This window comes from Mauremys reevesii, linkage group 2 (assembly GCF_016161935.1).
Source record: "Mauremys reevesii isolate NIE-2019 linkage group 2, ASM1616193v1, whole genome shotgun sequence".
NCBI lineage: Eukaryota > Metazoa > Chordata > Testudines > Geoemydidae > Mauremys > Mauremys reevesii.
In genome coordinates, this window is record NC_052624.1 from 21,738,830 (window position 1) to 21,759,914 (window position 21,085).

The following is a 21,085-nucleotide window of genomic DNA, read 5'->3' on the forward strand; positions in this document are numbered from 1 at the left end:
TCAGAACACTACCATGTCATAACAATTCCCCACTATGATACGTTTGTATCTGTAGACATGAGACAATACATATTATGGGTAAAAAAAATTAAGACATGCTTAGATGATTCAGAGCCTAAGTCCCTTTGACTTTCAATGGAAGCCAAATTAAAACATACTTTTGGAAATCTTGCTATTAGCTAAGCAATGGAGATAGTGTTTGGGCCCCAGTTGTGATTGACAAGCTTGTTCCAGCTAGCTAGCCTTCAACTAGCAAATCCTTTACAAATAAAACTTTCAATCCAACCTAGTAGTATAGTTTTCCTCCAAAGTCATCATACTCAGTTGTAGAACTATAACATTATGTTTCTGTGTTCTGATGCAAGACCTTCAGCTATCTATGGGTCAACACCAACTATGAACTTAGCAAGTGACTAGCAGCTAAGAGATTAAGCTTCATGTTTTAAATATTATTTCTAAATAAGTACAGAAGTCTAACAGTAAACAGAAGACCACCACACTGTGCCCCTTGGCTTATTGTGTAAAAGTAAAAGATAAGGCAAAGTACACTGTGCTAACTGTTAAAACTTCATAGTTAATTTTGTTTCAACTATTCACTGTAAATGAGAAAAATCCATAGTTTTCCTCCCAGGTTTTACTTCATTTGTCACCTTAAATATTTGATATTTCTTATAGTATTTAGGTGTTGAAAAAACATACTTTTAAAAACCTGTACTTTGAACTTCAACTACTTAACATAACGTGCCCTTTAAAGTCAGCCTAGATTTCCAAAATCATTATGGAAATTGGCAAAGTTCCCAAGTTTACTTCAGCCAAAGAAGTAGCCTTCAGAAAATGGAAATTAAGTAGAGAAAGCTCCCAGGTTTCATATATACCTGGCATTATGGTATCAATTATGTGAAAAAAGAGGTGCAACGGTGAAGCAGCAAAATTTGCAAATGATCAACTCAAATTTTCTCTTTAGAGAACCATTTTAACGAAAGTATGATGCACATAGGAAAGCAAGGTGAATGGGTAGGGTGTTGACAGATGAAATTCAGTGTAACAAATTAAAGGTATTGTACTACATTGGAAGTAATTTAATTACTCACACACTCTGCTGGATTCTACATTAACTGTAACCGTGGGGGGAATAAAAGAAAGACATAGGTGTCACTGCAGATAGCTCCAGGGATACGGCTGCTCTATCAAGTGCCACAGTTATGAATGTGGTATAAGACCCTGAATAGATCAGAATGTGCAACAACAAAGAAACAAAGCACAGAACAGTTAGGATGTATACTGAGCAGGATAGGAAGTAATTTTGAAGAGAAGAATAATGTTGTTATATCCAAGAGGAGTTGAAGGACCTATCTAGTGGGGACCATAGGGGTCGGGTCTTGGTGTGACAGATATGGCAATTTCCTGTAGTAACCCTGTAAAACCTTACTGAATTAAGTTTAAATATCTTGAGGCTGTTATGAACTTGTAACCACAGAAAAACCCCTTGATGGTGTCTGAAGGACTGTCTCCTATCACAGTCCTTGCTGGAGTTCGGGGAGGGATGACCTCTGATAGGCTTATTAGCATGCCTGTAGATTCAATTATTGTTTTAATATGCTCTCTCTAGAACACTTCCACCTTCAGAATAAATGTGCTTGCTCATAAAGAGCTGTGTGGGAACTTATAGCTGCTGGCAACTACAGTTGTTCATAGCCTTCGAAGAGAAAGCAAAGCGCAGATGTTGGCTTATTTAGGCTTTCTGGCTTCCTGGGAATATGCAGGGAACTGCAGCCTGGAAAACTCCCGGTCAGTAGGGAGAGAGACATGGGTCTCCACCAAAGAGAGGTGATGACTGAGGAGCTGAATCCTAGAGTGGGTACCCTTGAGGGACCAGAGAAGGGGGAATATAGGTGCAGTTGCCATAAACACCTGAGTCTGGTATTATTCAATATTTTCTTTAATGACTTGATGGAGTGGAAGTATGATTATAAAACCTGAGGATGATACCAAGGTGGCAGGGGTTGCAACCACTTTGGAGTACTGGATTAGAATTTAAAAGGACCTTGATAAATTGAAGAACTGGTCTGAAACTAACAAGATGAAATTCAGTAAAGACAAGTGTAAGGTACTACATTTAGGATGGAAAAATCAAAAGCACAAATACAAAATGGGAAATAATTGGCTAAGCAATAGTACTGCAGAACATGGTCTGGGGATTATAGCAGACCACAAACTGAATATGGCTATACTTACAAGGCAGCGCGCTGCGCCGCTTGCGCGCGCGCGCGCAGCGCGTAGCGCGCTGCGCAGCGCAGCTGGAAAAGCCTCCAGAGCGCTCCCAGCTACCCTCCCTGTGTGGGGGGGACGACAGACGCTGGCGGCGCGGCCGCAGCTGGGGCTGGGGCTTTACTGGCGCTTTTTTACTGGCATTTGCAGCGCTGCGCAGAGGTGTTTTTCACACACCCCTGCTGCGCTGCAAAATTAAGTGCGTAGCCAAGCCCTATGAGACAACAGTGTGATGCAGCTGTGAAAAAGGTAAGTGTAATTCTGGGGTATATTAACAAGAGTGTTGTATGTAAAACACAGGAGGTAACTGTTTCACTCTACTTGGCACTGGTGAAGCCTCAGCTGGAGTAGCATATCCAGTTTCAGCATGACACTTTAAGAAAGAAGTGGAGAAACTGGAAAGAGTCCAGAGGAAAGCAATAAAAATGATAAAAAAATGTTAAGAAAATGAAGTATCAGGAGGTAGCCGTGTTAGTCTGTATCCACAAAAACAACAAGGAGTCCGGTGACACCTTAAAGACTGACAGATTTATTTGGGCATAAGCTTTTGTGGGTAAAAAAACCTCACTTCTTCAGATGCATGGAGTGAAAGTTACAGATGCAGGCATTATATAAGGACACATGAAGAGAAGGGAGTTATCTCACAAGTGGAGAACTAGTGCTGACAGGGCCAATTCGATCAGGGTGGATGTAGTCCACTCCCAATAATAGATGAGGAGATATCAATTCCAATAGAGACAAAGCTGCTTTTGTAATGAGCCAGCCACTCCCAGTCCCTATTCAAGCCCAAATTAATGGTGCTAAATTTGAACTTTGACTTTGAAGTCTGTTTCTGCAGTTTTTTTGTTCAAGAATAGTTACTTTTAAATCTGTTATAGAATGTCCAGGGAGGTTGAAGTGTTCAAGGTTGAAGTGGCTTTTGTATGTTACCATTCCTGATGTCCGATTTGTGTCCATCTATTCTTTTACATAGGGACTTGTCCGGTTTGGCCAATATACATGGCAGTGGGGCACTGCTGGCACATGATGGCATATATAACATTAGTAGACGTGCAGGTGAATGAGCCCTTGATGTGGTTGGGTCCTCTGATGGTGTCACTAGAGTAGATATGGGGACAGAGTAGGCAACGAAGTTTGCTACAGGGATTGGTTCCTGGGTTGGTGTTTCTGTGGTGTGGTGTGTAGTTGCTGGTGAGTATTTGCTTCAGGTTGAGGGTTGTCTGTAAGCGAGGACTAGCCTGCGTCCCAAAGTCTGTGAGAGTGAGGGATCATTTTCCAGGATAGGCTGTAGATCGTTGATAATGCGCTGGAGAGGTTTTAGCTGGGGGCTGTATGTGATGGCCAGTGGTGTTCTGTTATTTTCCTTATTGGGCCTGTCCTGTAGTTGGTGATTTCTGGGTATCCGTCTCGCTCTGTCAATCTGCTTCCTCACTTCCCCCGGTGGGTATTGTAGTTTTAAGAATGCTTGATAAAGATCTTGTAGGTTTTTGTCTCTGTCTGAAGGACTGAAGCAAATACAGTTGTATCTTAGGGCTTGGCTGTAGACAACGGATCGTGTGATGTGTCTCGGATGGAAGCTGGAGGCATGTAGGTTAACTATAGCGTTCAGTAGGTTTCCGGTATAGGGTGGTGTTTATGTGACCATCACTTATTTGCACTGTAGTGTCCAGGAAGTGGATCTCTTGTGTGGACTGGTCCAGGCTGAGGTTGATGGTGGGGTGGAAATTGTTGAAATCTAGGTGGAATTCTTCAAGGGCCTCCTTTCTGTGGGTCCATATGAAGAAGATTTCATCAGTGTAGCACAAGTAGAAAAGGGGCGCTAGGGGACGAGAGCTGAGGTAGCATTGTTCTAAGTCAGCCATAAAAATGTTGGCATACTGTGGGGCCATGCGGGTACACATAGCAGAGCCACTGACTTGAAGGTATACGTTGTCCCCAAATCTGAATTGGTTGTGGGTGAGGACAAAGTCACCAGCCACCAGGTGTGCTGTGGCCTCATCAGGGATACTGTTCCTGACAGCTTGTAGTCCATCCTCATGTGGAATATTGGTGTAAAGCACTTCTATATCCATGGTGGCCAGGATGGTGTTTCCAGGAAGATCACCAATGCATTGTAGTTTCCTCAGGAAGTCGGTGGTGTCTCAAAGATAGCTGGGAGTGCTGGTAGCATAGGGTCTGAGGAGAGAGTTCAAATAGCCGGTTAATCCTGCTGTAGGAGTGCCGATGCCTGAGATGATGGGGCATCCAGGGTTTCCAGGTTTAAGGATCTTGGGTAGCAGATAGAATACTCCTAGTCGGGGCTCTGGTGGTTTGTCTGTGTAGATTTGTTTCCGTGCTGTAGCCTGGAGTTTCTTGAGCAGATGGTATTGTTTCTTTTGGTATTCCTCAGTGGGATCAGAGGATAGTGGCCTGCAGAATGTGGTGTTGGAGAGTTGCCTGGCAGCCTCCTGTTCATAATCCAACCTGTTCATTATGACTACAGCCCTCTGTCAGCCCTTTTATGCCAGAGTTGTTTCTGAGGCTGTGGATGGCACTGCATTCTGTATGGCTGAGGTTATTGGGGCCTGTGCACCTCTGTGGAAGCACTCTATGTAGAGGTCCAGTCTGTCATTTCGACCGTCAGGAGGAGTCCATGCAAAGTAGTTCTTCTTGTAGTGTTGGTAGGAGAGTTCCTGTGGGTCAGCGCACTGTTCAGTGGTGTGTTGAAAATATTCCTTGAGTCGGAGACAACGAAAGTAGGTTTCCAGATCACCGCAGAACTGTGTCATGTTCGTGGGGATGGTGGGGCAGAAAGAGTCCCTGAGATAGGACAGACTCTTCCGCCGCGCTAAGTGTGTGGTTGGATAGATTAACAATATTGTTAGGTGAGTTGAGGGGACCACTGTTGTAGCCCCCTGTGGCATGTAGGAGTTTAGATAGCTTACTGTCCTTTACAGGTAAGGTTACTTACCTGTAACCGAGCTTCTTGAACATGGACTCTGCATATTCACACTCATGGGATGCTCCAATGGGTGCACCCTAAACCACAAAATTCCAGCTAGCGATAGCCAGTGGAGTGCTCATGCACCTCTTTTACCCCTCCCTTCAATGAATATTGAGCGTTCCAGAGCGAGGGTATAAAAGAGGTGTGGGGTTCTAGCCATCTCAGTTCCTTCCCCTGCAACCCCAAGCCCTTTGGCACGTAGGACTCCAAGGTAGTGGGGAAAGGCAGGCATGGAATGTGAATATGCAGAGTCCATCTCAAAGAACCTCAGTTACAGGTAAGTAACATTCATTTCTTCTTCAACAGGCCTCCACATATTCCAACTCATGGGATAGATTAATAAGCAGTACTCTGACTCAGGATGGTGGGTCCATGGAGTCCCTATTAAATAAGGACGGCAGGACTGTCTTGCCAAATCTTGAATCAGATCTAGATTCTAAATCTAAAGAATAGTGTTTAGTTAAGGTGTGAACAGAACTCTGTGTTGCTGCTCTATATATCTGTTAGAGAAATGTCTCCAGAAGAAGCCACAGAGACAGTCTTTGATCTAGTAGAATTGTTCTAAATTCTTGAGGAAGGGGTAACCTTTTCAATTTATATGCTTCAATAATACATAATATAGACCATCATGAAAACATTTGCACAGAAATAGCTTTTTCCTTGGTTCTTCCTTTCATAATCCATAAATAATTTTGGGACTGTCTAAATTGTTTTGTCTGGTCTAAATAAAAGGCTAAAGTGCTTCTAAAATCCAGAGTATGTAATTTAGCTCCACCATCCTGAGTATTATGTCTGGGGGAAAAACACGGTAAAATTATAGACTGGTGTATGTGAAAATTGGAGACCATTCTTGGTAATAACCTAGGGTGCATATGAAGAACTAAAAACTGGGAATGGTGGATCTGCCATTAACGTATGTAATTCACTCATATGCCTTGCAGAAGTGACTGCTATAAAAAATACTGTCTTTATAGACTACTGAAATAAAGAACTCCCCCTCAAAGGTTCAGAAGGACTAAAGAAGTTTCATCAATTGTAACAGCATTAAATTAAGACCCCAAGATGGCACAGGACATCTTATTGAAGGGTTCAAGTTATTAAGGCCTTTTAAGAACCTCTTAATGACATTGTTTGTAAAAACTCATTAGCCCTCCCCAGGTACATGGTAGGCTGATATGCCTGATAGACAAACCTTCAATGAAGACAGTGGAAGAACTGGTTTCTTAAGATACAACAAATATTCTAATATATAATCAACTGGTGCCGTATATGGATATCAAACACAGAAATCCACAATAAAACCCTTTTTCATTTACAACTATAACATTTCTACATAGACTTTTCCTTGGAATGTAAAACAACTTTTTTCTAGCTGTCACAGAATCTTATTCTCCATGTTGTTAAATGAAGAGACCGAAGATATGGATGATAAACCATCCTGGGTTGTTGCAACAAGTCTGGTACCAGCGGCAGAGGCTCCATTAGTCCTCTAGACAGGTAAATTAATTCAGGATACCAGTGTTTTCTGGGCTATGCTGGTGCTGTTAAAACTACCCTGTCCTTCTCCTATCTTAACTTGTTCATCACTCTCTGAATGAGGGAAAAGGGGGGAAATGCATACACTAAGCCCTGACCAGTGTATTAAAAAGGCATCTAATATTAAGTCCCTTCCTCCGCCTGCTCTTGTGCAAAATTTCTGACACCTCCTGTTGCTAATGGATGTAAAGATAAATTATCGGATTCCCCATAATCTGTTGAAATGTTTAACTACTTTGTCCTTCACAGACCACGCATGCATCTGACATTTCAACCCACTCAGTAAATTGCAGGGGTGTTTTATTCCCTGGCTACATGGATTGCTATTGCGTGAACATCGAGTTCTATAAACTATTTCCAAATATTAATTGCATCGATTTATAATTGTAGGGAATGAGCCTTCCCTTGCTTGCTCAGATAACATAGTTTCATCATATTGTCTGTTACCCCTTGTCTGACCTGCGGTAGAAGTGACTTAAGAGACAGTCTGATTGCTCTCAGCTGTAATATATTGATATGTAGGTTCTTTTCTTTTGGTGACCAATAAGATCCGGCTAACAAATTGTTCCTCAAATGTGCTCCCCAGCCCAGTGTAGATGCATCAGAGGTATTACTGACAGCACAACGGAACTGAAAAGTGTACTCCTCATTACTTTTTGAGTACACATTAGTGATATCAACACCTGTTGTGGGATTACTATTTTGTGATGCATGCTGTGTAAGCCTGTCTTACAATTTATCGCTAACCTGTATTGAAAATCTATTCTCCTGAAGATGCCAACAGATCCAGCAGAAGGAGGGAAAAAAGAGTTGGTGTTATAGGGACTGGAGAAGGAGATATATAGACATTTTTATCAATCTCTCCTCTGGGAGAAAAGCTCTTGCAACAACTGAATTGAGTATGGCTCCTATATAGAGGATCCTCTGAGTTCGGTTTAGGAACAGCTTTTCCCAATTTATTTGTAATCCCAGTCTGGCAAATAAAGCACATATTTGATTTACATGTAATTGGATGTTTTCCCTGGATGCAAAGGGCTACAACCCTAATTCCTACATGCTTTAACAGTTGGATTAGCAGAAAGAGTTGCCTACACTGTGGTGTAGCATGGGACGCTTTCCAGTGCATTACCCCAGCACCTTAGAAACACGTTTTGCAAAGGTATAATGATGCCTCAAACTCTCCGGCAAAGCTCATGCAAGGTCACACAATCAGAAATTGCATTGGATTCACCAACAGGATGTTAAACTCAGTGTAGTTCTCAATGTAGACAGGAACTTAACACAGCATTAGATGGGCAGGGTTAACCCATAGTAATGCCTGTACTTTGGAAGTATTCACTTAGGCGATCCCAACTTTAACCTATCAAATGCATGAATTAAAAGATGCAAGTTATACTGCTAATGTGCATGAAATTACAAAGACCTCTTTTACTTTTCTAAATATATCAATTAATGTAATTCTAAAGAATACTATTTATTGCAATGATTCTCAGACCGTGGAGTTCTTCCAGATATTCCACTGAGCACCTCTGTAATAAAAGGTGACTTACTGTGTCTGTAAGCAATGTTGTAGCCCAGTACAATTAAAAAAAAAAAAAAAGGTTTCCAGGTTTTTTTGACCAATTCAAACATATCAAACAACTTACTAACCTCATCCCTCTGCATCCTGCATGAGAGTTTTATAGTCTTCTTTGTCAGACATTTCTTTGGTATAAATGTGATCACAAATAAAATTTTCAAAAGTACCTAAGTCACTTATGTCCAGATTTCAAAAGATATTTAAGTACTGCTGCATTCAGTGTTCCAATGCTTAAGTCTCATTGTCAAAAGGGCTTTAGACACTTAGGAGCCTAAATCCCACTGGCTGTCAAAAGAGATTTAGGCTCCTAAGTGTCTAAACCCCTTTTGAAAATGAGACTTAGGCATTGCAACGCTGAGTACAGCAATGTCTAACTACCTTTAAAAGTGTGGGCCTTAGGAACCTAAGTCCCATTCACTTAGCCAATTTTGTAAATTCTATCCCATATTCAAATTTGCAACTACTACAAAAATTGAAGGGGTAGAAGACAGGAGGGCAGCACCAAACTGCTAAGTGGACGGTCTCTCCTGATAATACTTGATTTACTAAAAATACATGTAAAGTCTTATACCCAGAGGGAGAAAATAAACAGATAAAAATGGAAGGTTATCTAGCAACTGCATCTTCTCTATTAAAAGCAAATGTATTATTATTCTGCCTTCTTTCATTTTTTTAAATATCCATAATCTACTATTCTAGTTGCTGCAGAAAGGTGAGAGACTGGCAAAGGAATCTGAACTTAAGAAGCATGTCATTAGGTCATGAATTTACAGAATGAATATAAACATACCTAATTTAAAAAAAAATCAAGGTAACTGATTACACCATTTTCTTTCATTTAGTGTAGATGAGCTGAATTTAGCTTTACAGGGAAAGCTGAAATATACAGTTAAATAAGCTCATTCATGATCTGTAGATAGTCATACAAAAAACTCCATAATTCCAGACTCAGTTTGCTGCTCTATTACACAACATTCCATTTCAATTCTTTGGCATTAAGGCACATTGGATTTAGAAGAAAAAGCTAGGTTCAGAATATAGGAACATTTTAAAATATTTTTATTTTTTTAAAAGATGCATATGCAAACACATTTGATAAACATATTAGCTCTAGTTTTTAAAATATGTTTTATTAGAAAGTATTAAGAGGGAACTCCTGCAGCTGAAAAAAACTAACCAAAAAACAAACCCCAAAAAACTATGCATTGCTCAGGAAAGTGGTAAAAAACTCTGACGAACTCATTAGATAAGTATGTTCAGAATTATTAATTTAGGCAGCGTTGCCTTATATAGTCATCACGGCCAGCAAAGAGATGCTACAGAGTGAGTGGAATTATTGCCGGTTACTTTAGATAGGAAAATATGAGAACAAAATCCATTGCTAGTTGCCAACTAATTCCTCCTCTTCTCCCCTAACAAATAAAGTGAAAAAAAGCTTTTCTTGGCTACAGCCACTCAGTTTCTAAATGGTGGACAGGATTTTGTTATAGAACTTCACTGCTATACTTAAAGTTATTTTAGATCTTGCTGCAGAAAATTAAAACACAAATATTGAAGAAGATACAGTGGGAAAGAAATCTTGTAATAAAATAAAAACACTACTACTCAGTACTAATAAACCTGCTATATAAAACTTATTTTATGAGTCAATTGCTTTTTGGACAAGTGCTATTCAGTAGTGGTGGGACTGGCCCACTGGCTGAGTATCAAGGTATCAGTAGGGTCTGACATTTTCAGGAATTTTATGGTTATTCACAGTATTTCTCATTTTCATACTCTAGTCTACTTGCAGTTCTAAGTCAATTAAATCTAGACTTTAAAATATATTTCAAAATGTAGGGGACTAGCCTAGATTTGATTTTGACAAACAGGTAGGAACTGGCTGAGAATCTGAAAGTGGAAGGCAGCTTAGGTGAAAGGGATCATGAAATGGTGGAGTTTAAGATTCTAAGGGCTTGTCTACACTACCCACTGCATCGGCGGGCAGTGATCGATCCAGCGGGGGTCTATTTATTGCATTTAGTATAGTATAGACATGATAAATCGACCGCTGAGTGCTCTCCCGTCAACTCCAGTACTCCACCAGAACGAGGAGCGCAAGCAGGGTCGATGGGAGAGCGTCAGTTGTCGACTTACAGCAGTGAAGACCCCATGGTAAGTAGATCTATTCACGTAGCTGAAGTTGCGTTTCTTAGATCGACCCTGCGCAGTAGTATAGACAAGCCCTAAAGAATGGTAGGAGGGAAAACAGCACAATAAAGATAATGGATTTCAAGAAGGCAGACTTTAGCAAACTCAGGGTGTTGGTAGGTAAGATCTCATTCGAAGCAAGTCGAAGGGGAAAAACAGTTCAAAAGAGCTGGCAGTTTTTCAAAGAGACATTGTTAAAGGGTCCAACCAGTGATGAACTGCCAAAATATTAACAACAGGTTCCCTCCTCCTCACCGCACGAGGGGGTCGTGCCCCCCCCCGGGACTCCTGCCCCATCCAACCCCCCACGTTCCTTGATGACCCCCCCAGGGTCCCTGCCCCATCCACCCCCCTTCTCTGTCCCCGACTGCCCCATGAACTCCTGCCCCTGACTGCCCCTCACCGCCCCATCCAACCTCTGCTCCTTCCTGACTGCCCCTCAAGGGGATTGAACCCTTGCCCCCATTCAATCCCCCTGTTCCCTGACCTCTGACCGCCCCGACCCCAATCCACCCCCCCACAATACTCCGAACACCCCGGCCCGCATCCAACACCCCCTCCCTGCTCCCTTACCGCACTGCCTGGAGCCACTCGGCCAGGGCTGGGTCTGCTCGGCCAGGTCTGGGTTGGAGCCGCTCGGCCGGGACTGGAGCCAGCGCCGCGGGGCCCGAGCCGGGCCGGGCCGGAGCCGCTCGTCCAGGGCCGGGGCACTCGGCTGGGGCTGGCACTGCGAGGCCCAAGCCAAAGCCGCTTGGCCGGGACCAGGACCAGCACCGCGGGGCCTGAGCCGAGCTGGGCCAGAGCCGCTCGGCTGGGACCGGGACCGGCACCGCAGGGTCTGAACCGGGCCAGAGCCGCGGGGCCAGGACCGGGACTGGCGCCGCAGGGCCCGAGCCAGAATATATATTAATACCTGGGGGGGCAAACATCTGTGCATATCTCTCTGTCAGTGTTATAGAGGGTGAACAATCTATGAGTATATAAGCTTTATACAGGGTAAAATGGATTTATTTGGGTTTAGACCCCATTGGGTGTTGGGCACCTGAGTGTTAAAGACAAGAACTCTTCTGTAAGTTGCTTTCAGTTAAGTCTGCAGCTTTGGGGTAAGTAATTCAGACCGTGGGTCTGTGTTGGAGCAGACGGGCGAGTCTGGCTCAGAAAGACAGGGTGCTGGGGTCCCGAGCTGGCAGGGAAAGCAGGAGCAGAAGTAGTCTTGGGACATCAGGTGGCAGCTCCCAAAGGGGTTTCTGTGATTCAACCCATCACAGGAGTTACTGTGGATCTCAAGCTAAATATGAGTCAACAATGTAACACTGTTGCAAAAAAAGTTAACATCATTCTGCAATGTATTAGCGGGAGTGTTGTAAACAAGACATGAGAAGTAATTCTGCTCTACTCCACGCTGATTAGGCCTCAACTGGAGTTTTGTATCCAGTTCTGGGCACCACATTTCAGGAAAGATGTGGACAAATTGGCAAGAGTACAGGGAAGAGCAACAAAAATGATTAAAGGTCTAGAAAACATGACCTATAAGGGAAAATTGGAAACATTGGGTTTGTTTAGTCTGAAGAAGAGAAGACTGAGAGGGGACATAATAGTTTTCAAGTAATAAACAGTTGCTATAAGGAGGAGGGAGAAAAATTGTTCTCCTTAACCTCTGAGGATAGGACAAGAAGCAATGGTCTTAAATTGCAGCAGGGGCAGTTTAGGTTGGACATTAGGAAAAATGTTGTAACTGTCAAGGTAGTTAGGCACTGGAATAAATTGCCTAGGGAGATTGTGGAATCTCCATCATTGGAGATTTTTAAGAGCAGGTTAGACAAACACCTGGCAAGGATGGTCTAGATAAGAGCAGCAGACTGGACTAGATGACCTCTTGAGGTCCCTTCCAGTCCTACGATTCTTTCTGTTTCCTATATCAAGAGCACCGTTATTCTCACTCTAGCACCTAGTGCATAGCTGTCCACTATCTCTAAAACACCATAGTTCACCCAAATGAGACTTCAGCTAAGGCCCAAGGGAATGCACAATGAACTGCAATCTGAAGGAGATTAGTACCTTCTGAATACAGAAATCAGATTTTAAAATATGTCAAAAAAAACCTAACAGGAAAGATGTTATGTAAATGTTATTGTTCTAAGACCTCTGAATCTAATTTCACTATGAATATAATTCTAAGGTTTAAAAAAAAAAGTCTAGCATTAAAGGCACTGCAACTTTTGCTAAGTTAATAGTCAAACCTTCTAGATAATGTCCTGTGACAAGGTAAGTCCAGGGAATTCTTGTGATGCATACAGAGTCCTCAGGCTTCAGTCTCTTTCCACCATAAAATCAGAAGACCTCATTCATTCTTACTATTCTTATTAAAACACTAGTCAACGAGCAGAGCAATGATTCATAGCTAGATTTTTTACTTACAGGTTTCCTAAGGAAAAAAATAGATAATGCTCCAATTAAGGGCATGTCTCCAATCAATGGTTCCAGGATAACCCTCATAGTACCATGAATCTGAAGGGGAAAAAAAGGGGGGGAGGAGGGGAGAGAAGGATAATGTAATTAACTCATATCAATGTAGGTACTATATGTAGATTAAGTGCACCCAGTAGCAAATATACATGTAACTACGTTTTTGAAAGTCTTTCATTACGGGTGAGTTTATGCAAGTGCAGATGGCTCTATACGCCATTCAGTCTAACTAAAGCCCTTAACAAGGGGGAGTTAAGTGGCACATAGGTCTTTGTGCAAGTCCTCTGTAAATGGACGCATTCACCCTAAATTGTTACATCACACTAGCATACTTTTGATTTATATACAACTGATGCTAAACATTCTTAGATGCTACTTTACTACAAAGAAATAATAAATGTGGAAATATGTATTTACTCATATGCCACAAAATAGTGCAATAGACATACATGTATAGCAGAGACACAAGTAAATGTGAATTCTTATAAATATACCTTATGAACTAATTCATTCTTAAAAACTTTTATTTCTGCGCTGTTCTCAGCAGAACATACCATATGTTTAACATTTATTTCCATATTTGAGAGAATAAATTAACTAGTATGTTAAGAGTATACTAATGCGATTTAAATTATCATGTAACAAAGACCAATGCTATGTAATTCAGAGGTAATAACAAAAGCAAAAGAATTAGTAAATTATATTTTGTGCGTCAACTGATGAATTGTGTCATGACAAATGTGAGATAATTTGTAAAATTGTGGTTATGGTGAAACAAGAGAAAAACTCAACTTCACCTGTATACTTTTTACACCAGCTCTGCAGAAGTATTTCTTGATCTCCAAATCAATTTCACAATTGCCGACAAAACTGAGGAAAAACAGAAAAACTACAGTACTGTATAAATGTTTTACATTTCTAGACTCTAAAATTGTGACACATATTTAATTGCTAACTCCAGCATTCTTTTCTCAATAACACTAAACATTTCATATGAAACAGTTGTGCTTTTCAGAAACAATTATATTCTATATAAAAATTATCATTTTAAAGCACTAACACAAAATTCTATTCTGAAGCTAGATTGTAAAATCAGATGGAAGAGGTATTCATCTTTAAAACTATGTATAAGAGGAAAAAAGCAGAAAAGTTATAGTTCTGGGAAATAATGGAAGTATTTATTATGAACACACACTTCCTTTTAGGGGCACATGTTATATGATAGATTTTCTCATTTGTTGTATGGTGCCATGAGAAAACATTCAGATCTTGAGAAGTACCCTTGATTATTATAGGCAGTCTGACACAATTATAGGACCCTGTTTTCAGTTGCTTATAACTTTGCCAAACTAATTATTTGGGCTGAAGTTTTCCATGCTGTCTGACTCAGGCTGAATTGTTCTGGAAAATTGTTCAGCCATTTTCATGAACAAAGCTGGGAAGGAAATCCTTGTTTTGCACATGTTAAAAATTTTTGGTGACTTAATTTAAAAAGCTCTAGCTCAAGAAGGATGCTGATAAATTAGAGAGGGTTCAGAGAAGAGCCACAAGAATGATTAATGAATTTAAAAACATGCTTTTTATAGTGATTGAGCTCCTTGAGTCTATCTATATAGCTTAACAAAGAGAAGGTTAATAATGGGCTCTTCAATCTAGCAGAGAAATGTGTAACACGGTTCAATGGCTGGAAGCTGAAGCTAGACAAATTCAGACTGGGAATAAGGTGCAAATTTTTAATGGTCAGAGTAATTAAACATGGGAGCAATTTACCAAGGATCTCCATCACTGACAATTTTAAATCCAGCTTGGATGTTTTTCTAAAAGATATGCTCTATGAATTATTTTGGGGAAGTTCTAAAGCTTGTGCTATACAGGAGGTCAGACAAGATGATCACAATGATCTCTATGGCCTTAAAATTTATCACTCCCTCATGATTTGCAACAAGGACTCGCATGTTGGGAGAAGGTATCTTTAGATTCCCCCACCCAAATGAAAATCCACCCGTGTATGCTTTTGATTAAAAAAAACCAATACCAGTCCACACATGCCCAGTAGACACTTGACTGATTTTAGCAGCTAAAATCCCTGACGATTTTATCTCCACTGAGTTTACTCCAGACCGGGCCTGAGCAGGACTTTCCCTGAAATTGCAGGTGTTGTGGCCTGTGATGAATCCTGAACTGACAGCAGGAAGCCTGTCTCTCCTGTCTTCTCAATGACTTCTATTAGGCCCAGGCACCATAGAGGACAAAGCTAACTGTTTCAAATGCAGAGGGATCAAGAACTGGATCTTGAGGGCAGGATGGATTGGGACAAGGAGCAGGTGTGAGGGAGGGGGAGAACTGAGCCTACAGCTGTGAGTCAAGGAAGGAGGCTATACCTTGGTGGCCAAGACGACTAGACAGGGAGCCAGGAAAGGAAAAAAAGCACAGGTTGGGGGGACTGGGATTCAGTGTGAGGCTGCAATTGGACAGGCAAAGAGAATGGAATAATGATGCAGGGGGGATGCTGAAACTGGACAAGGAGTTCAGGAAAAGAAGGATGTGGGTGGAGGAGAAAAGCAGACTAGATGAAGACTTAGGTGAAGGAGTATGGACTGGCTGGATAAGGAGACTGGGAGGAGGAGCTAAGAATGGTTTGGCAAGGAGACTGGGATGAGAAGCCTGAGAGAATGGAGACTGGGACTGGTTAAATAAGGAGAAAGGAACTGGGGCAAGGAGCTAGGGGTAAGGAAGTGACGTGACTGGAACAGGGACGGGTTGGAGGGGGGTCAAGGCAGAAGAGGGTTACACTTAGGGGGAATGGCAAGAAGAGATTATACCCACTAGATTACATTCCCCGCCAGTGCCAGGAATCTTGGATTCCGTTCTTGAGTCTCACCTTTCCTCTTCTGTCAGCATATATCTGTGAAACCAACTGGCAAAGAATCTCATTCCTGTCTAGTGGTGGCTCACATAGAGGATGACAACTTACTCTTATTATCAATGACTCTGTTAGATCAAGTGGCAAAGGCTGTGTGGTGGATCTAAAAGTTCCAAAATTGCTGATGAACCATTTGGGTATCAATATGCTGCTACAATATAGATTTTTTTCCCCCGATTTGCTTTTTTTAAAATCTAGGAAGTCATACACACACATAAACTACAGTAAAAGATTAAGCTTGAAAGTCAAGCAATCAAAAGTCAAGAAATGCCAGAATTAAGGTTGTATGTGCAACCTGAATTTGTTAATATGCATTATAATACAGTATTTAATTACATGATCACTTACTATTTTTCCATAGAACCACTGCCTAATTCAGTGCAAAGAATGGATAGTGCTCATTTAGCTAGCTGTTCAATATTTTGTTTTCTCTTCATTGTTCAATGAAGGCCTTATTTATTAGTACACACTATTAAAACCCTGTTATGAATATAGAATTATTCATTTCCTCATGGGTTTTTTGATGGCGCTCCTCACTATAGTATTGGAGTGCTTCACATATTAATGAACTTATTTTCACTACATCCCTTTGAATATTACTATCCTCATTATGCAGATCGGAAGCTGAGACAGTAAGGTCAAAAATATTCACTAATTTTGGGTGCTCAATTTGAGACACCTAGGACCTGATTTTTCAGAGTACTTAGAATTATATAGCAATTTATAGGTTCAAAGCAGGGCTCCCACTGACTGCAGTTTGAGCTGTGTGTTCTCAGCACTCTGCAAATCAGACCCCAGAATCTAAAATCATGCATCCAGAAATGACATAACACACAATTAGTGATCACCTGTGAAATATTTGGTTTAAGTGACTTGTCTGGCATTACATAGGAACTCTGTGGCACATCCAGGGATACCATTCCCCAGGGCTGCGTTCAACTGTCTTAACCATCTCTTCCAGCAATCCCCTGGCTCATTCACTACACACCTCTCAGCTAGAGCAACAGATGAAACAGGGGTCCTACAGACAACCGCTTCCTTTATTACACAACCCTGATTTATCCCCAGAACAGGTCCAGCTTGTGCACTGAGTGAAACAATCTTAAAATATATTAGAGCAGTGGTTCCCAAACTTGTTCTGCCGCTTGTGCAGGGAAAGCCCCTGGCGGGCCGGGCCAGTTTTTCATGTTGACCTGGCTGATGTAGTCAATTTAATTTTTTTTTAATATTTCATTTAACTATTTTAGTTAAAAACAATTTACCAAAAACAAACCTGATTTTAAAAAACTTGAATGTTTAACTACATTCAAAAATTCATATGCTTGTTTTGTTAAAATATTATATGTTTGTTGTTCAAGAAAAAAATCCAGAATACAGAACCTTGTTTTAGTTAAATAAAATAATTTACATGACTGTCTGGGGATGTTCTCCTCCTAATAAAGTATGGCAAGAAAAAATGAAACCTACACCTATCTCCGAGTTGTGAAGAATATGTATTAAGGTTGTAACAACCAACAAGAATGCACTTGTATGTAGAAATCCATGATTAAATCAAATCTTCCTGACTAGTGACCCTGACAGCAAGCCAAGGTATGACTCTACAGTCCCAGGCAGACACTGCTACAGCACAGCGAAATTTGCAGAGCAGGTCTTAGCATGCTGCTACTTCAGAATGTAATGCTCCAAGCTACACTCCAGGACTTTCATTGCATTGTACCACTGTTCATATGGGACCTTACTGTGCAGCAAGCTGGTGTGCAAAGATTCACTTCCTGGCTTGCAACATAGTAGTTTGCTGCATAGATAAGCCCTAGAGTGAATTAAGGTAAAAGGTCACAAAGGCACTTTTTAGTGTGCAATAAGAATGTCTACACAGGGAGTTAGTGGAGAGTAGCCAGCGTACTGTAAATACACCCTTGCTGGTTGAGCTCTAACTTTCCAGGTAGACAAGCCCCAAAGTCCACAGATCCATTACACTGGGTACTTCAGCCTGCTTGCACCTTGGGCAGAACCAGATTTGTCAATCACTGGCAACAGAGAAGTGCCCTGTTGCACCCTCCAGTTGAGGAAACTTCCATAGCCAGGATAATTCAAATCTGCTTTCCTAAATTCGACTCCATTAAACACATTTATGGAAAACATTTCTCCTATTGCATAGCATGGTGAATTCTACACAACAACAACAAACTCAGATCCTTGTATGTTAATTTTTATCTTTATACTGGATCATTTGTTCGTCCCAAGGTGAGCCAGATCTTACATAAAGGAAGAAATTTTCAGATAAGCACAGATACATTTTCCTATTCTTCTTCATGCTAAAGTATATAGATGTGTTTCCAGGGTGGGAAACAGGATTATTCGTTAAATTTGGACAAACAAAACAAGGCAGATTATATATAAATCACTGCCATCTTCGCCTGGGCACAAAGGCTTTAAGAAGACTTCTGCAAAAAGAAAGGAAATTACATTGGCTAGGATTGGATGAGCAATATGCAGTATGTGTTTAACTAATGGCCATCTAGCAAATCTCAGTACAGGACACATGAATATCCTGCTCTGAGATTATCAGTGCTTTTAAAACCTGCACTCTGATGCTAAACTAAAGGAGGAATATTTCTTGAAGTGAATGAATATTATGACAGTTCTGAGGACTATCAGACAGAATTAAATGCGTAACACTAGGTCTCATTAGAGAAAGCTTCCAACTTCAAATAAACTCATCTGATTGGAGATACAATAGACATCCTGATGGCTGCTAATGGATAGATGTATGACACCTTCTACATGGCTACAACACTGCATATTGCACCTTCTGTCAAAACAGGATGTTTTCTAGGAATTATATTGGGGAAGTTCTATGGCCCGTGTTACATAGGACGTCAGACTAGATGATCACAATGGTCCCTTCTGGCCTTGTAAACTGTGGAAGGGTTCAATCTGTGCTGTAAAGAGAAGAATGAGGTTCCAACGTCATGCTGTATGACCTTGGGGGTTGGAATAAAGTTGCTGCCCTGAGGAAGTTTTTAAAGTTGGAATTCATACAAAAACTTCCTTTTCTGAACATGCTGAGAACCTCAGACTAAAGAGACCTGAAATTTTTGTCTGGACACTCTTACATACCAATAATAAGGCCCTCCTGTTGGAAATGAAGGCTATGTTCACGGTTTTAATGTGGTAGCTAAACTATGGACTTTGCAACATCCAGTAGAATAAATTCTACTTGTTGATTTCTCTTTTGGGGTCCATGAGAGTAATAAACCACTACATCTACGTATTCATTGTAAGCCTGTTTGTTCCTGGATGGAGGAATAGTCTTGCAATAGCAGACATCCTCTGTGAGATACAGATATCTGAAACTTTATTGCTAGGGTAATCAAGATTGAAAGCCAGAAAAACAAATAGGATCACTATGGCTCTCTCACGCCTATAAAAACACAAGAACGGCCATACTGGGTCAGACTAATGGTCCATCTAGCCCAGTATCCTGTCTTCGGAATTAGCCAGTGCCAGGTGCTCCAAAGGGAATTAACAGAACAGGCAATCACCTAGTGATCCATCCCCTATCCACTCCCAACTTCTAGCAATCAGAGGCTAGGGCAGTGGTCCCCAAACTTTTTACTCTGCGTCTCCCCTTATCTCGTCCGCGCCTCCAGAACCAGGACCAGGAGTGGTGCTGAGTCTCCGAGAGGGGGAGATGTGGACGGGGTAAGAGGGCTAAGGCTGGGGCCACAGCTGGGGGCAAGACCGGGAGCGGAGCCCCAAGCACAGCGCCGGCAGCTGGGGAATTGGGATGACTTGTCATTTTAGAAAAATTCAAGTTATTTTTAAATTGTGTATTCATAAAGCAAACGTACAGACTGCTTTAGATAATGACTATATGCACAATTATATTAACAGATATTACATTTGCTTAAAGAACTGAGAATGACCTCCTAACAAATTCAGTTATAAAAACCCCAACAACATGAATGCAACCTCAAAATAAACAAATCATAAATTCTAAAATATTTTATAATGGATGTGCATGCTCTTATATGATAATAAATAAATAGGATTACCTGATCTGAAGATCCAAAATGATCTGTCTTTTATCTACGTTTTCAGTGTACACTTTTACACCATTTATCCGAAGTGGCTGAAACAATAACAATAAGGTGTCCATTTAAAAACGTTAAACTTTCTTCAAAAATTTGTCATGTTTTGAACCTTATCTTTAACAGAAGGATATAGTATTGAGTAACATAAACAAAGTTGCAGCAGGAATTGCTTACATATTTATTATCTACATTATTTCACCAAAGAATTACTAAAAAATGCAATTTAAAACATGTAGCAAAGAATCCTGTGGCACCTTATAGACTAACAGACGTTTTGCAGCATGAGCTTTCGTGGGTGAATACCCACTTCTTCGGATGCAAGCAGTGGAAATTTCCAGGGGCAGGTGTGTATATATAAGCAAGCAAGAAGCAAGCTAGAGATAACGAGGTTAGATCAATCAGGGAGGATGGGGCCCTGTTCCAGCAGCTGAGGTGTGAAAACCAAGGGAGGAGAAACTGGTTCTGTAATTGGCAAGCCATTCACAGTCTTTGTTTAGTCCTAAGCTGATGGTGTTAAATTTGCAGATGAACTGGAGCTCAGCAGTTTCTCTTTGAAGTCTAGTCCTAAAGTTTTTTTGCTGTAGGATGGCCACCTTAAAATCTGCTATTGTGTGGCCAGGGAGGTTGAAGTGTTCTCCTACAGGTTTTTGTATATTGCCATTCCTAATGTCTGATTTGTGTCCATTTATCCTTTTCCTTAGAGACTGTCCAGTTTGGCCGATGTACATAGCAGAGGGGCATTGCTGGCATATGATGGCATATATTACATTGGTGGACGTGCAGATGAATGAACCGGTGATGGTGTGGCTGATCTGGTTAGGTCCTGTGATGGTGTTGCTGGTGTAGATATGTGGGCAGAGTTGGCATCGAGGTTTGTTGCATGGGTTGGTTCCTGAGCTAGAGTTACTATGGTGCGGTGTGCAGTTGTTGGTGAGAATATGCTTCAGGTTTGCAGGTTGTCTGTGGGCGAGGACTGGCCTGCCACCCAAGGCCTGTGAAAGTGTGGGATCATTGTCCAGGATGGGTTGTAGATCCCCGATGAT

General features: G+C 41.2%; 1 protein-coding gene across 2 annotated transcripts in view; it reads right to left on the reverse strand.

The window, feature by feature from the left end:
• The window catches only part of ESYT2 (extended synaptotagmin 2), a 132,899-nt gene that overhangs the window by 61,007 nt on the left and 50,807 nt on the right, over positions 1-21,085 (reverse strand). For both annotated transcript variants that reach the window (XM_039525080.1, XM_039525081.1), the window contains exons 4-6: positions 20,004-20,080; positions 13,820-13,892; positions 12,975-13,064 (exon numbers count right to left, since the gene is read on the reverse strand). In XM_039525080.1, coding sequence (XP_039381014.1) covers positions 12,975-13,064; positions 13,820-13,892; positions 20,004-20,080 — 240 coding nt within the window. The remainder of the gene's footprint in view (positions 1-12,974; positions 13,065-13,819; positions 13,893-20,003; positions 20,081-21,085) is intronic.